At 40.7% G+C, this 18206-nt stretch overlaps 1 protein-coding gene across 1 annotated transcript in view; it reads right to left on the bottom strand.

The window, feature by feature from the left end:
• Frem3 (FRAS1 related extracellular matrix 3) overlaps positions 1-17963 on the bottom strand; it is a 63490-nt gene extending 45527 nt beyond the window's left edge. The window contains 4 exon segments of the mRNA XM_013160078.3: positions 11284-11373; positions 12761-12947; positions 12949-13284; positions 13287-17963. Coding sequence (XP_013015532.2) covers positions 11284-11373; positions 12761-12947; positions 12949-13284; positions 13287-17963 — 5290 coding nt within the window.
• Between the last annotated feature and the right edge of the window lie 243 nt (positions 17964-18206).

The following is an 18206-nucleotide window of genomic DNA, read 5'->3' as shown; positions in this document are numbered from 1 at the left end:
GTTGCTACATGGAAATAACACATTTTAATTCCTTTTTTAAATCCCCTACCCCTTCTTTTTTCCTCTTCCCTTTCTCTCCATTTCTTGATTCCCTTCCCTTTTGCAAAAGCTCTATCACCTTGTTTCCTTTTATGGCATCAATTTTTCATTTTTCTGATTTAATTTATTTATACTTTAGGTTTTAAACTCATTAGATTTTTAAAAACTCATTAAATTATTGAAGGCATTGTTTTGAAGTATGTACAGCCAGGATAATGTGGTTAGTTGTATTAACAATATTGCTACTTGTGAGGTATTCAATATTCTTACTTTTTAAATGGAAATTAATTTTCTAATAATAAGGGTGACCAATATTAAGAATTATATAAAAAGAAATAAAGACAAATTATATCTGCCATTGCCACTGGAACTCAATTTTAATATCCTGCCAATATATGTTATAGACATTTCCATATATATATATATATATATATATATATATATATATGTCTTTATTTGTACAAATAGCTTTGTATATATGTAAGTATTTGTATTTTATCTATATTCCAGAACTCTTTTTGTTTTTAGCTTATGTACTTTCCTTACCTCTGTTTTTATTTAAGATAAATTAGAATTATTTGGTAATTAATACTAAAGAAGTTCATTAGGACTTTTCTTGGTCAACTGTGAAATGCTGAACCATGGATCTAATAATTTGACCACACAGACTTTTTTGCCTTGTTTTTGAATTCCTAGATCTATACTATAGAATTTAAAGTTATAAAAAAAATAAGTGTGACATTACTTTTAGCTACATGGACAGACTCATGGAATTTATAAGCAGTTATATCATTGTCTTAAAAACAAACTTCTTTGTCTGTAATATAGATCCATAATACATCACAAAATTAAAATGAGGACTTCCAGAAAGATGAAGGAGAGGTGAGCAGCAGAGAAAGAGCCACTCTGAGATTTGATATCCAGACACTTGATTATAGCAAGGTGAGGAAGAGAAGAAAGAGGGAAGCAGATCCCTGGGACCCAGCAAGAATTTGAACTGAGAAATGAAGCCCAATGGAAAGCAAAGAGAGAGACTTAAGTGAAGAAGAAGGAGGCAGTAGGTGCTGCTTTCTCCTGACTCACTGTGTAGGAGGGAAGGCTCAAATCTGCAGACACATGGTGACTATGGTAACCTCAGAGGCCTTCACAGAGAAATATACCAGTTGAATGGAGCAGTGGATGCAGCAGGGCACTGCAGTGGCAGGTGAGTTATCCAGGTTCACATGTCCCCCAGGAGAGGGTGACAAGCCAGTAGCCATTTTGGAGAGGGGCCAGCTGAGCTCAGAACTCAGAATAGCAGGGGCCCAACTCCATCTAGTGGCTCCTAGTAACAGGGCCATGCAACGTAGTTCAGAATGGCAGGGAGCCAAGTTCAAACCAGCAGGAGGCACATGGTCTACTGCAGGCTGAGCAAATGTGGTTTCAGGCTCACAGCCTGAAAGCAACCTGCACCTCAGTGAAACTAAAGATGCAGGCTCACTAGGATTATCCAATACTCACCACACAGCTGCAGCTGGCTTCCTAAGATCAATCAGCTCAGACCTAGACTCAGCTTTTGTTGTCTGCCAATGACAGCAGAGACTTGCCTTGAGATGGACATTTCTGGGGCTGGGGATTTAGCTCAGCGGCATAAGCACCTTCCTTGCAAGTGTGTGGTCGTGAGTTTGATCCCTGATACTGATAAAAATGAAAAAGACAAAAAAAAAAAAAAGAGGTAGACATTTCTTTCTTTCTTCTTTTTTCTTTTCTCTTTTTGTTTTGCTTTTTGCTTATTTGTTTACTTTGTTTTGCTTTTCCTTGGTTGCTTGTTCTTGTTTTTATATGACTGTGAACAGCTTCTAGGGTTTTTTTTGTTGTTGTTGCAGTTGTTCTATACTGTTCTTGGTTTTATTTCTTTTCTCTTTTCTTCTGTCTTCTTTATCCATTTGCCCGTCTATGTAATCTTCCTAAGTCTTCTAGTCTTGTTTGTAATCTCTACTTCTTTTTTGATTTCTCTATTTTTCCCCTTAACCATTTTAAAATTTTTCCCTTAAAGGTAAAATTGCCATATCAAGTGCTTATTTACTGTATACAATTTCTGGTCTGTTTTAGATTTTATTTTATAAAACCACAAATATAGTTCATATGAGTAAAGGTGGTAAGTTACTAGTTACCTGTTTGTCATTTTCTAGTCAGTATTTGAGTCTATTTGTTGATCATACCACTTTGTCAAGGACATAATTGTTGCAATTTAGTTGTTGTTCTTAATGTACCAAGACTGAAACTGCCTAAGGGTTATGAAAAGTACTACAGATGAGTGCCAAAGAACAGGGTCTGAGTTAATTAGGTAACAACTTCTCATCCTCAATTAGTTGAAGAGGAAGGATCTTGTAGTGAACTCAAAACCCAAAACCCAGCTATCTCTGATAGATATCACTGAGAAATAAGTCATTTCCTAAGAATTCTAAATACTGGCAATAAACATATTCACCATAAGCAATTTACAAATATGAATTCAGGGATTAAACAAAAAAATAGAAAATGAAAAGATACTTAAACAAAGTGCAAACCCAGACTTCCAGCTCAAAAAGGAAAATCCAGGGGATAATGAGGTGGATCAATTTGAAAACCACATACCTGGATTCTCAGGACTAATAACAGCTGAAGTAACAAAGCAGATGAACAAGATTCTAGAAAAATCAACCCAGAACTAATTTCTCAGATAACTACAGAAATGGAGACCTTAGTGAAAGACACGCTTAATGATTCTAGAGCAGATACACACAAAAAAATTAGAGGAGCTTAGGAAAATGATGTAAACCATGAATGCCCAATATGGGAAAGAAATGGAATCCATAAAACAGATTCAAACAGATATTCAGGAGATTAAAAATTCCATTGAGGGGCACAGTGCCAGCCTTGGAAGTGCAAAGTTTGATTCCTGGTTACAAAAATATTCCATTGAAAGTATGTGCAGTAGAATTAGCCAAAGTGAGGATAGAATTTCAGGGATAGAAGACAGGACTGTGGTTAGTAATGAAATATTTCAAAAATAGTAAGAGTCCATAAGAAATTGACCCAACAGTTTCAAGATGATGTAAAGAGGAATAACATAAATTTCATTACAGTCAATTAAAAAACGAGATACACAGGAAATGACATAAAAAATCTCTTCACAGAAATCATAGCAGAAAACTTACCAAGTAGGGAATAAGAACTTGACATATAGATAAATGAGGCCTATAAGAGTCAAATTATTCGTGGTAAAAGAAAATCTGCAGCATGTCATGTAATAGTCAAGATTCCAGAAATTGAACACAACAGAATATTAAAAGTTATTAGAGAAAAGAAACAAATCACCTGTAAAGGAAAGTCCATCAGGATCACAATAGACTTTTCAACATAAGCCCTCAAGTCAAGGAGAGCTTGGGATGATGTATTTCAGGCCCTAAAAGAAAACAACGGCAAGCCAGATTGGGGTACCCTGCAAAGCTACCTTTCAAAATTGGTGAGAAATAAGATATTCCTGTGACAATAGCTGAGGAAATTCATGAACACCAAACTAGCGCACTAAAATATTCTGAAGAATATTCTAGAAAGAGATAATAAAGATTACAACGCCATGAACCCTAACAGAATGAGTCACCAGGCAGGGCCAGCAATTAAGCAAAGAATGGAAAGAAAGGAAGCTAACAACAGAAAAATAACATGACAAGATAAGTCAATATATATCAGTTATAGCTGTCAATGTCAATGGTCTGAATTCACCAATTAAAAGAAACAGAGTGGCAGAATGGATCAAAAAGCAAGATCCAACAATATGCTGCATACAAGCAACACATTTAATCTAAAAGAAATTCATAGACTTAAAATCAAAGAGTGGAAAACAATACTCCATGTGGCAAGAACTCAGACAAAAGTAGGGTTAGTTATTCTATTAGCAGATGAAGTGGATTTCAAGGCAAGACTGATTGAGAGAGACAAAGAAGGTCACTACAACCTTATAAAGACAACACTCTTCAAGGAAGATATAACAATCATGAATATATAGCCACCAAATACCAGCACATACAACTATATAAAACAAATATTATCAGCCATGAAAAGTCAAATAAGCACTAATGCAATTGTAATAAAGGACCTCAATGTCCTACTGTCACATATAGACAGGTTAGCTAGACAGAAAGTCAACAATGAAATGTTAGAACTGAACCAAACTTTAAAAAATTGAACTTAGTGTATGTCTACAGAGCATTCCACCCCACAACATTAGAATACAGATTCTTCTTAGCTGCACAAACGACATTCTCCTATTCTTGGAGAATGTCCATATTATCTCATATCTCCATATTATCTCATAGAACATGATTAGGTAAATGAGGAGGAATTAAAATTATACCATGTGTATTGTCAGACCATAGGGCAATGAAATAGGAAGTCAGTGGCAAAAGAAACCTCAAGAGCTTCATAAACACTTGGAAATTAAATAATGCCTTCCTGAACAATCGATGGGTTACAGATATAATTAAAGAAGAAATTAGACAGTTTCTACAATTAAATGATAATAGTAATACAACACACAAGAACTTATGAGACACAATAAAAGCAGTCCTATGAGGGAAACTTATAGTGGTGAATTCTTATATCAGGAAAATAGAGCAAGCTCAAATAATCTGATGCTGAACCTCAAGCTTCTAGTAAAAGGAGAGTAAGTTAAGCTCTGAGCTCATATGAGGGAGAATCTTATAAAGATCAGAACAGAAATTAATTCATTGGAGACTAATAAAATAATATAAAAAATCAATGCATTCAGGAGTTGATTTGTTGAAATATTAAATAAAATTGACAAATCCTTAGCTAATCTTTTATCAAAAATGGAAAATAATTCAAATTCATGCAATTAAAATTGAAAAGGGTGAAATCAGAACAGATCCTGCAGAAACCCTGAAGACCATCAGTAACTGCTTTGAAAACCAGTGTTCTAATAAGATGGAAAATGAAGAAGAAATAGACAGATTCCCAGATACATAAGAATTGCCAAAGCCGAATCAAGAAGACATAAAAACTCTAAATAAACAAATATCAATCAATGAAATTGAATATGTAATTAAAACCTTATCAACACAAAGAAAAGCCCAGGTCCTAATGGATTTGCTGCTGAATTCTATAAGAAATTTAGAGAAGATTTACTTCTGGTACTTCCTAAACTCTTCAATGAAATTAAAAGGGAAGCAACAGTCCTAAACTGATTCCTGGAAGCAAGCATTATCAATTATTCTTGGGTAGGAAGAATTAACATAGAAAATGGCCATGTTTCCAAAATTGTTATACAGATTTAATTCAATCTCAATCAAAATTTTAACAGCATATGTCACAGAATTAGAGAAAACAATCCTAAAATTCATTTGGGAATTGAATATACTTAGAATAGCCAAGGCAATTCTGAGAAACAAAGACAAGGCAGGGGATATCACAATCCCTGACTTGAAACTATAATACAGGGGCTGGGGATTTAGCTCAGCGGCATAAGCACCTGCCTTGTAAGCAGGCGGTTGCGAGTTCGATCCCCGGTACCGATAAAAAGAAAAAAGAAAAAAAAAAAGTGAAACTATAATACAAAGTTACTGTAATTTAAAAAAAGTGTAGCATTGGCAAAAATACAGACTTGGGGATCAACGGACCATAATAGAAGACGCAGAAACAGCTCTAGACACACTCAGTCACTTTAGGGTAGGCCAAACACATTCACTGGATGAAAGACAGGCTCTTTAATAAATGGTGCTGGAGACTAAAACTAGACCCATGTCTATCACTATGCACTAAGCTAAAATCAAAGTGGATCAAAGATCTAAATGTTAAACACTAAATCTGCTGGAAGAGAGAAAGGTAGATCTCTTTAAGGTATAGGTGTGGGCAAAGACTTTATGAACAAAATTCTAATCACATGGGAAATACAATCAACCATTAGGATCTCATCTTATTAAAAAGCTTTTGTACAGCAAAAGAAATCATCAACAAAGTGAAGAAACAATCCATAGTGTGAAAAAAACCTTATACAAAATTTCTTCTAGAATATATAAAGAACTGAAAAAAATCAGCCCCTTCCCATATTCAAAGACCCAATCCAAACATGGCCATCTGAGATGAGTATGCATTTCCCAGATGAAGAAGTACAAATAACAAATCAATATACGAAAAATTATTCAGCATTACTGGTTATTAGAGAGATACAAATTAAAAAAACACTGACATTCCATGTCACTCTAGAAGGGATGGCTATTATCAAGAAAATTTACCAATAACAAATGCTGGCAGGGGTGTGGGGAAAGAGGAACACTTTTCCACTATTGGTGGAAGTGTAGACTGGTGCAATCACTGTTGAAATCGGTATGGAGAATCTTCAGAAAACTAGGACTATTGGCTCCACTTGACCCAACTCTTCCCCTTTTGGTATCTTTCTGAAAGAATTAAAAGCACCATACCACTTTGACATATATTATATAGCCATGTTTGTAGCAATGGGTTTGAGATCGCTATCTTGGGAACAGCCCAAAAGCCCAACTGATGAAAGCATGAAAAAATTCATGTTTTAAAAAGATTCAATACAGTACTAGTCAGCCATACATAAGTATAAATTTGAGACATTTCTAGGTAAATTAAAACACCTCAAGACTGTACTCTTAAGTGAAATAAATGCCTATGTAAATATTGAATTGTCTCTCTGATGTAAGAAACTGTAAATGAGAATTAAAGTGTATAATAGAAATTGTGAAATAGGGGAAAATTATTCAAAAGAAAAAGGGGTGGAGTTGAAATGGAAGACAGGGAAAAGAAAAAATGAAAATGGATAAAATGGAAACAAGGCTTTGTAGATGACAGGAAAAGGGTTACAAGGAAGGGGAGGTAGTGGGGGAAAAGGGAGACTCAAGCTATATCATGTATAGGTATAAATTCCCTATGATGAATGTAATCATTATGTATATCTAAATTGTATCAATAAACAATAAAAATTAAAATAAATGATGTTAGTTGCAAATAACTCCAGTGAGGCTTATAGGAAAGAATTCACTTGGTTTCTGTATTAATCAGTTGGTCTTAGTGCGTGTGTGTGTGTGTGTGGTAGAGACACACTAGTGGAGAGATTTTGCTCACAGTTTTAGAGGTTTCAGGTTTTTCTGTCCAGGTTCAGCTGGCTCCAAGGCAGAAATATGATGGTGAAGGACTTGGTTATTTTTCTCTTGTTACTTAGATAAATACACAACACCCAAAGTTAAAGGAAGAAAGGTTTATTTGGTGCATAGTTTGTAGAGGGTTCAGTCCATAATTGGCTGACTCCAAGGCAAGGTGGCGTATGGTAGGGCGGCAACAGTTCATGGTGGTGGAAGACAGCAAAAGCAGCAATGGAAGGTGAGGGGGAAAGCTTCCTTCTCTCCCTTACACTGTATGCAGGCCACCTTCCCTCGGGCAGGTGTACCATTCACACCCTTTATCCCAGAACTGGACCACAAATGAATCACAAACTCTAGATTCAACCATTTCTGAAAAGCCTGCCCTCATACTGCACAAGGCTTTGGAGAACATCAAGGCACAAACCATAAAGGCATGGTATCAAAGTTACTTACGTTGCATAAGCAGAGCAGAGGCAATTGGTCAGACCAAATACTCAAACCTAAGGCCACACCTCTACAATCCACCTAGACCCACCTAGAAATGTGCGTATAGATCCTTGAGGCAGAGTCCAAGGACAATCAAGTTAAAGTCCAACCTAACTGTCACAGTTGCCTTAGACAGATCTTTTGTGTAAGTCATTTTCTTTCTTTTTGGTGGGGAGGCAGGTGGTGGGGAATTGAAATCAGGACACTGCACTTTCCAGGCAGACACTATGCCATGAGCTATACCCTTGGCCTTTCTTCTTCTTCTTCTTCTTCTTCTTCTTCTTCTTCTTCTTCTTCTTCTTCTTCTTCTTCTTCTTCTTCTTCCTCTTCCTCCTCTTCCTCTTCTTCCTCTTCTTCCTCTTCTTCTTCTTTTTTTTTTTTTTTGTTGTTGTTGTAATGGCGGGTACTGGGAATCAAACTCAGAACACTGCATTTGCCAAGCAGGAGCTGTGCTGCTGAGCTATGTTCCCAGCACCTATTTTAATTCCTAAACTTTTTTGTGTTATTAGAATTTTAGGTAATTCCTATCTCACAGATTATGGTAAGATTCAAATGGGATAAAACTAATGGAATGATGTAAAACACTTTGACAGAAATTTTAAGTGCTAAACAAGTATAAGGTAACATTATACAGCAGTTAGGAAAGACCTATTTTGTATATATATTAAATATATTCAAAATTTCAATGCAAATTTATGAATCTGAGAATATAATGACCTATGAAGATTAATGAGCCAAGAAATATGCTTAATTGATACAGTTCAGAGCTTTAGATTGTAAAATGTGTTCCTTATTATACCAGTGGCTTTCATACATATATGGAGTGTTGTGTCCCAGGTACTCTACTAAGAATCTCATGTGTATTAGTTCCTTTCATCCATATGGGCCGCTAAAGATGCTCAAATACTCATTCCTGGAGTCTGAGGATGTGTTATATTACATGGCAAGTGGGACTTTGCAGAAGTGATTAAATGATGGATCTTGAGATAGAGGAATTAGTCTAGATTGCTAGGCTGGCCCCAATATAATCACAAAAGTCTGCAGAAATAAAAGAGGGAAGCAAGTGTCAGAGTTAGGACACATAAGAAAGAGTAGGCTGACTGTGGCTTTGCAGGTGAAGGAATGACCATCTTGTAGAAGCTACTGGAAAAAGCAAGGACATGGATCTAGAATATCCACAAAGAAATGCAACCTTTCCAAAACTTTGATTTTAGTACAGCAAGAAAAACCATTTTGTACTTCTGATCTCTAGACTTGTAAGGTGGCAGCTTGTGTTGTTTTAAGCCATACAATTTGTGGTTATTAAAGCAGCAATGGGAAATTAATAAAATAATAATCCTTATAATAACCCTGTCATTTACATTGTATGGCTATCTCTAATCCACAGATGGACAAAATAAACTATGGTTTCAAAGATACCTAGCTACTATGGGTTGAAGGTGAGATGTGGGTGTAGGTACCTAGTTTCAGATCCCATGAACCAGAAACCTTCATGATATCAATCTTGGGGACTTGGTAAAATTTTCAGCTCTAGGATCATTTTGTGAGTGCTTCTATCCATCGGACTCCTGAGTTCATCAGATCTATATGCCCGTTGCATAGTTGTGGAAGTAGGACACAGTCTTCTCTTAATGTTCTGAATACTGTTACTGCAGACAACAACAACACAAGCATCAAGAGATTCCACTTCAGTTCATGGACGATAATATATCCCTATATGTCTCTCCATCAGAAATAGCTTACATGACTGGGAGGAGCTATTTCTGTTAAACTATTAATTGATCAAATTGTAGTTTTCATTAGACACTGAATTTTATGGAAATCTTCTAAAGGTACTATAGCCCACGCTGGCCTGGAACTCGCAGAGACCCTCCTACCTCAGCCTCTGAATTTCTGGGATTATAGGTATGCCCACCATGTCTAGATAAAAGTGGGAATATCTTAAAAGGAAAAGACATGAAGTTGGCTACTATGAAGACATGGATTCACCAAATTTAAAAATATCAGGAAAAATATTCATCTTTGTAGGTACTTGGGAAGTGTTCCAAGAATGTTTGTGTTTAGTAGACATGGACCTTAGCTATGTGCATGGCTTTCAGAGGCAATTTAAAAATTTACCAAACAAATGATTATATAAATAATTAACTAGCTTATGACTATGCATGTATATTTTAAGATCTAGCTATCAACAAATGTATCCTCAAATCTTCAGAGTGTCTGCTGGATCATTCTTATCACTTTAATTTACAGTGTTTCTTTGTTGGATTAGAAACAGCCTTTGACCTGTTCTTCGACTTCTTTCCATTGTTACAGTTTCACTAAAAATAACTAGTACAGCACTAGCAATTAAAAGTCCTGGCTTTGGAATTGGCCAGACCTAGACTTGATTTCACCTCACTGGCTTATCACGTGGAGGACTTCAGATGAGCTGATCAAAGACAGTGCCTTCATATTAAAAGTACATTATATTATTGTGTCCTGCCTGGCTCCTAGAAAGCAGTAAAAATGGTAGCTACAAAAACTTTACATTATTATCTCATGTAATCCTCCTAGGGATTCCTTTGGAATAGGCATGAAGATGAATTTTTCATAGAAGGGGGAATGAGTAATGAAGAGGACAAAGTAACTTCTTCAAGGTCACACTGGGCAAGTTGGGATTCAGACCCAGCTTGCAAGCTGGCCTTTCATGCGGCCTACTTTGCAGGAAATTAGCCTTTGAAAGGTTGCACGTGATAGGCAGAAGGCACTTGTTTCCTGCTGGGAATGAATAATGATTTATACTGAAAGTGGTTATTGAGTGGCAAGCAGCACACAGGCATAATCTCTGCTATTATCCTGCTATATTGCAAAATGATTTTTCATCTGAACGCATAATTATTGTATCCCTAGCTGTGTAAAAAAATGCTTTTTGTTAACTAGGTGCTGCCTTTATAACAGAAGATACAGTGCACAGACACGGATGCAGCAGGAACAGGCAGCTTTTTAACAAGTTTTCTTCTATGCCAAAGGATTCATTTTTCATTTCATCCAAGAAGATGATAGTTCATAGGTGAGGGAGCCATAAGACTCAGTTCTGAAGCTGAAAATCCTAATAAAATCTAAAGGTAATATTCTATTTTTTTAAATTTCAGAATGATAAAAATCACTAGCTAAGCTCTCCAAATCTACTGAAGGTAACATTCAGTGTCTTTTGAGGGCATCACATGCAATCCAGGTGAAGGACATATTTCACATCTTACTCTTCAAATTTCTCATTGCTTTCTCTTCCTAAGTTTATTTGTTATGAATCATTCCTTAAGCATAAGGTGTTAAAGAGAAAATAATTCATTTGTTGGTATTACGTGTGACATTACTGATTATGATGATTATATATAAATGATTTAGTTTTTTCCATTTTTGTATTTGTTTTATTTTTTTTGAGACTGGGTCTCACTATGTAGTTCATGTGGCCTTGAACTCACTATGTAGCCCTGGCTGGCCTTGAATTCATGGTGATCCTCCTGCCTCAGTCTCCCTAGTTCTGGAATTACAGGTATGTGCCACCACACCTGGACAGTTTTGTGCTGATTTTAACCACCCCGATCTTTTTAAGATCTTGCTGTTGACTTACCACTGTCTTCAACAGAGAAATAGAAGATGTCCTTCGTTGCTCTGCTGCCCTGCTTCAAAACATAGCAGATCCGCCTTTCATCAATGTCAGCTGCAAAAAAGAGCAAATGTCACACTAAGTTATCTTGGAGACTTGGATCCAGGATATTAACCACTTTTAGTCTTTTAGTTGGGCATGGACATATTGTAATAAATAAAATTTAAAATAGTAGTGAAATGAACATGACTCAATCTGCTAATTTGTAATGGCAAAAATTAACTTAGGTCTTGCTCATAGTGCTAATAGATGCATGCTCTCTGAGGTAATGTTTGACACACCCACTGTGCATGCTTTACAGCATCCTAGTTCTCTAGGGACAGGCAAGTGTGTCTTGTGGAAGCATAGAAATTGGCACAATGATGGATACTCAGTAACACTGTCAAGATGAATTGACATAAGAGTAATTACCTTGAAAGAAAAGAACATGAAAATAAAAGCATGTTTTTTTTATTCTATTGCCTGTTCTCTCAGGTTTATTGCCTGTTCTCTCAGGGTTTATTGCCTGTTTTCTCAGGGTTTTGAGAATTTATTTCTTGGATGTACAGTTGTATTTTATTGGTAATTGTTAGAATTTTAAAGATGATTTGTTTGGGAGAATTGATAAGAAAATTCCTATAATATAATACATAGTTTCATATGTATTTCCTATAATACAATACATAGTTTCATAGCTTTAGAAGCAATTCAGAGACTGTAAATAACTATTTTTTAAACACTTTCTGCATCTTGTACTCTGAGATTACATCTATCTTACTTGTATTATATGTGGGAAATTTTATACATCTCTTTATCTCCCACGCAGAAAGCTACTTAAAGAAGTTGTAAGCCAACATGAAGAGCAGCCACGAGATACTAGGCTACATCACTTGTGAGAGTACAGGGACTTGTCTTTAGTTCATAATTAGTAGTAACACAAATATAACAAAAAAATCATCATTAAAATATAGCCCTTCACACATTTAGGCAAACTCAGTTCTATACTTTTTTTAGATGTGGAAATTACGTTTGAATAGTACACTAAAAATGTGCAGTGTAACAATTTATACTCATGCCCTACATAGCAAAAAATCTTTCAATATCTAGATATTAAGAAGATATACAAAGACTTTCTAGATGTCACTCGTAAAACTCAAAGCCAAGCTGACATTATAGAAACGAATGCAAATATATAGTATTTATAAACTGAAGCTGCCCTCCTGTTGTTTTATAATTTCAAGGTATAATTACAAGCTTTATTAAATAACAGTCAGCTCCTGTTACATAGGCATGCTGATGAAATAGCTGGAAAAGAAGTTGTTCCCTTTTTTGTCTCTACTCGGCATGTTGTACAGAAGCAGATATTACTGCAAATGGGCTGGGCTCAGAATAGTTTTACAAACTGCTGAGCGACCTCCTCTGAAGGAGGGTGACACAGGCATGGAGGACGGATGAGACTGACCTTGTGTAAACATTCGAATGCGCTCATCTTCAAGGGCGGTGTTGATAAGGAAGCCATGCTCCGGCCCCCTGGTCACTTTATACTTCAGGAGCCTGTGAAGACTGTCTTGATCTCCTGCCTTCAGAGCCTTACTGGTGATGAGGAAGCCTATGTGTCCATTGGAAAGGTGCTCATAGCTCCAGGCAATGAGCTGGGGCACCTCTGTTAACCACAATGTGGGGAGCCCTGTCATCAGAAGAGATTATCTGGATCTTCATTACCTGAGGTGTGTGGGTCTCCAGGACAGTGTCCAGGAAGACGTAGAAATCAACACCAGTGCCATCTGTCACAGTCAAGGAGAAGCTGTCTTCAGTGGTCTCGGTGCCATCATGTTGGTAGCTAATCAGATTTTCATTGAGATCTTGTTTGGTGAAAGTAGTCACAGAATGGCTACTGTTATATAAAATCTTTCCATGGACTGGGACTTGAGTGATTGTAAAGAGAATAAAATCATCTGGTGTATCCTCATCTTCCACTCATCTTCCACTGTCAACTCTAAAGAAGTGACCAGTTTGCTCTCCCCTCCCTGCAGAGTTAGTTCATGGATGGTCAAGATAGGTTTCCTGCTGCCTCTAACCATGATGAAGATCCTGAATGTACTGAAAACAGAGCTATGACCACCAGTGGCTGTGAACTCAAACCTATCTCTCTTTATCTCATCATTTGAAATATGGACATAGGATATTTTGTTGCTAGCCAGTTGAAGCTCAGTGAAAGAGGCTATAGACTCCCCAGGCTGGTCAGAACATTCCAAGTGGCCCTGGCTAGGAGCCTGTGTAATGCTGAAGTGAAGTTGTTCACTAGGACTGTGAATGTCACTTGCGTTAAGCAGTTCAGTGGTGAGGGTCGCTCTGTCCCCTTTCATCAAGGTGATCCTTTTAGTGACTACCCCAGGGAAGACCCTATTTAAGTTGCCAATAGTAATATAGAAGTAGCATCCTGTTATAAGATTAACCCCATCAGTTACATCAAACTTGATAAGATCAACAACCTCTTCTTGGCCTGTGTGAGTATAAGAGATGAGGCCTCTGTCAATTTCATCCTGGGTAAAATTCATTCCCGAAGTGAGATTGCTCTTTATTTCTCCTTCAGGTTCTGTCATTTGCTGTAGAAGCCCTTGTTGAGGCTCAGAATGGAGGATAAAGCTGAGGCTCTTACCATCTGAATCAAGATCTATGGCTTTAAGGACCTGATTTGTGATGACTTTAGAGTGTCCAGTCTCTATACTCAGCCCACGGTTGATGCTCAGCTGAGGGACTTCATCATTCACAGGGATCACCACGATGGGTACTTTTGTGTGGGTGGTGTGTTTGCTATCACTCAGCCAGATCTCAAAACTGTCTTCTGTGGTCTCAGAGTCATCGTGCTCATACACAATGGTGGACGCCTCCTGGATCTCATATAAGGTAAAGCTGCGGATGGGCTGGTTACCTGTGGCCAGCTGCTGTATGATTCGTCCATGGAGAGGGAGGACTGTGAGTTGAAATCGAAGCTTATTTGGTGGTAGGTCAGCATCTGCTCCACTGAGCAGTGGGGTGTCTATGACCAGGCTCATCCCTTCTAATACCAGAAACTCATGGACAAAAAGCTCAGGCTGCTCATCATTGGTGGGTAAGATGATGATAGGGAAGAAGATATGTGGGGAGAAATTGATGCCATCAGAGCAATGAAATTTGAATTGATCCCCTTGTGGTTCTACTGCTCTGTGGATACTCTGTACATAATTGATATGTCCCTCTTGCAAATCCTTGATGTAAAAGGCACTGATGGCATTACCAGCCTGTGAAACTTCTGAATCAGGAGCTGGAACAATGTTCTCCAGGTAGCCAGAGGCTGGCTGCACAACCATTGTACATAGGATTTCATCCTGAGGAGTGTCTGCATCTTCAATGTTGAGATGTCTCAAGGTCAAGGGGCTCTTCTCACCTTCGTAGACAATGAAGGACTCCCCCACTGTGACCTTGGGGGCTGCACTGTCCACTGGCAACACAGTCACTTGCACATGAATCTTCTTCATTTTGCAGTCTCCCACTACCCAGGAATAAGAATCCTCCAAGAGGATGAGACTGAAAGAATCATGCTGCTTTTGGAAACCAACTTTCCCTCCAGTGTGGACATAGGTTACTACCCCACTGAGGAGGTCTCCTTGGGTGAATCGTTCTGTGGGCAAACCATTCACCAGGACAGTGCCCAATTTGGGGCTGTTTTCCACAATGAAAGACAACATCAAGTCATTTATGTCCTTCCTGCTGTGAAAAACACCCATAGTAACTTCAGTGGCACTGTTCTCTAGTGTATCTATGAAAATATCCAATGATTGACTGTCTTTGATAGAGATCCTGGGACTTTTGTCTGCCATAGTGGGATGCACCGAAATCCTGACAGTGATGGGTATATGGTGTACTCCATCACTTACCTCCAGAAGAAAGACATCACTGGTGGACTGGTCTCTGCTGTGATGGTAAGAGACACTCCCGTTAATAATATCAGCTCTCGTGAAAGATTCCCCTGGAATCATATGTTTTTTAAAGTGTTGTAAGTGACCATGTTGGGGACCCCTGATTAATATGAAGACAATTTTATCAATGTCTGTGTCATGGTCTGTAACATCTAGCTCATTACTGCTGAGGATAAACCTGTCTCCCTCTGAGACAGTAAAGCCTTTGTTGGTGACTTCTGGAGACTGGTCGTCCACAGGCTGCAGGAAAATTGTGAATGTTCCTGGCACACTATTTCCTGCAGTGTCCTCCACCTGGTAGGTGAACTGTACAACCCGAGGTATAATACCCAGTTTTCTGTCGGGGAGCTGGTAAGCAATCTTCTGGTGATTTATCTGGGCTTGGGTGAAGTACATGATGGGTATGTCTGGTGAATCAGTAAGGACAATTTCTCCGGCCTGTACTTGGTGGTTGCTATCTGTGTCCATTGGGGGTGTCAGTAGGGTGTACCACAGGTTCTGGTCATCTGAGTTCTGGTCAACATATTGGAGGAATTTCTTCTGGAAGTGTGTGAGCTGATACCCTTGCACAGTCATCTGTAGAGTAGTTCCTGGATGTAACTCTGGACTCAGCATATCCACTGGCTTGACCTGGATGGTGAAAAAGTGCTGGTTGGACAGATTGGGTGGGTCATGGTCATCTTCCACATGGAAGGCCAGGTGGGCCATTACACACTGAGGGCTGTGTGGGCCAACGTGGCGGTAGAAAAGTCTTCCTTCCATGATGTCTCTCTGCAGCCACTCAGTCACCACCATCTCATACAACCCTTCCTTTTCTGTATAACGCCAGTCACTGTTTAGAAGGGCCTGGGGTGGTTCAACCTGCCGTAGCAACATCTCCCCCAGACGCTGGCTAGAGTGGCAGGAACCAGAGGCCATTTCCCACTCACTCTCATTTCTCTCTAGGGATTGATCCTCTAACACAAAGAGGATGGTGGAATCCTCAGAATCAATATCTGTAGCACTCAGGACAAAGGGGGAGATGCGGACCACCTGCCCTGCAGTCAGTGTGAGTCCTGTGTTGGCAGTGATTATTGGAGGTTCATCATCCACAGGTATGACGGTGAGGGGGAGGAGGTACTCCACAAGGTGGTGCCCATCCTCCACCTGAAAGACAATGTTGTCACTGTAGGTGTCGCTGCCATCATGATAGTACACCACTCGCCCTGTTGCCAGGTCCCCTGCTGAGAAATACTTGCACCCAGTAGGTGCCCCAAGAACCACCAGCTGCCCATGTCTCAAGCCCTTGACCGCAGTAATTTTCACATCCTCTAGGTTTTCTTTGTCATTGATCTGAAGGTTATGAACACTGGACAGAGGCCTGAACTGACCCTCAAAAAGCAGTAGTCGTGTGGCATAGCTAGCCACCAGAGCCAGGGCATTCACGGGCTTCACTACCACCGTGAATACAAAAGGATCTGAGGTGGCGCCATTGCCATCTGTCACCTCCAGTTCCAGATGGAAGACGAGGTCCTCTGCAGAGCTCTCCCTAGGGGGCTGATAAGCAATTCTGAGCTCCTGCAGCTCTTTCTGGGTGAAGAAGGACACTGGAGGGCCCAAGGGATCATCGGTGCTGACCACGTAACCAAACTGTCCCCAGTGCCCTGGGTGGACTGCGGGAACATTAAGAATGCTGAACACCAGCTCCTCAGGGCCAGACTCATCGTCCTCCGCGGCCAGGGTATCAGGGGTCAGGGCAGTCAACACCATTTGATTGACCTCCAGCATCCTCGTGGCCAGGAGGCTGGGCCTGGGCACAGCGTTCGGGGCTCCTCTCTGGATTCTCACTAGCAGCTCGAAGTGCTCACGGCCCAGCACCTCCACTGACCCCGTGTCTCCTCCCTGTGGCCGCAGCAGCTCCACCATCATGGGCACGTAGTCCCTGTTGGGCGAGGAGGTGGTGGCCATGTGCTGGTATCGCACTCCAGCTCGGATAAAAGCATCACAGTCCACCAGCTTTCCCCTGGGGAGGGGGACCCCCACAGCGTCCACCAGGCGCCCGTACTTGGGCTGTGGGCCGCCCTCTAGAGGAAGGACGGTGAGCCGGCACGTGCGGGTGGCCGCGCCCCAGGACTCCGGGGAAGGGAAGCCCAGCACGCTCCGGTCGATGGCCTGGCTCCAACCCCGCAGTTTTAACACGGTCAACGGCCTGTTACGCGTCACCAGCTCCAGCCGGGAGAAGACCACGTCCACCATCAAGGTAAAGGGCAGCAACAGCGTCTTGGCTGGGGCTTCGTAGCGCAGCTGGAGCCGTACCCGGGCGCGCGGGGGGCTGCGCGAGCCAAAGTGTGTGTAGCGCACCTGACGCGCCCCGAAAGCGCAGGGGAAGCGGCGGGGGCTGAGCGCGCCGCGGTGCAGGGGCTGCACGTCCAGCACCATCACCTCGCATCGGTCTCCAGGCTGCACGCGAATCACCAGGTCCCGGAGCGGGTCGAGCCAAAGCGAGCGGCCCAGGGGCACCCGGAGCCCGGGGTTGGCAATCAGGACGCCGGGACCCGCGGTGTCGCTGTCATCAAGTGCTCCCCAGGCAGGCAGGTAGAGCGCCGGGTGGAGCTCGTTTCCATGCAAAGGTACCTGACCCTGCAGCGCGCGGCAACTCAGGAGCAGGCAGGCGAGCGCTACAAGCCGCGGGCGCGCCCCGGAGGGGTGTGGGGCATCTCCAGCCATGGCCGCGATGAGATTCTAGGGTCGAGATGCCAGAGGATCCCCTTTCCCAGGAGGGACTGCTTGGTATCAGGCGGCGACGGCGCGGGGCTGCTGTCCACTCGGGAGCTGTTGCGGGGATCCAGCTGCAATAAGCAGGGGGCACTTGAGTCGCGGCAGGTGTCAGCAGCAAGGGAAGGGACTCTGCCACCCCCTGCTGTCACCGCCTTCCGCTCCGCCTGTCCCGCGTCTCACCTGCTGGGTCAG

Source organism: Cavia porcellus, unplaced genomic scaffold (genome assembly GCF_034190915.1).
Source record: "Cavia porcellus strain 051 isolate PalLab524CR breed Dunkin Hartley unplaced genomic scaffold, mCavPor4.1 scaffold_14, whole genome shotgun sequence".
Classification (NCBI taxonomy): domain Eukaryota; kingdom Metazoa; phylum Chordata; class Mammalia; order Rodentia; family Caviidae; genus Cavia; species Cavia porcellus.
The sequence above is the reverse complement of the archived record's forward strand: the minus strand, read 5'-3'. Positions and strand labels throughout refer to the sequence as shown.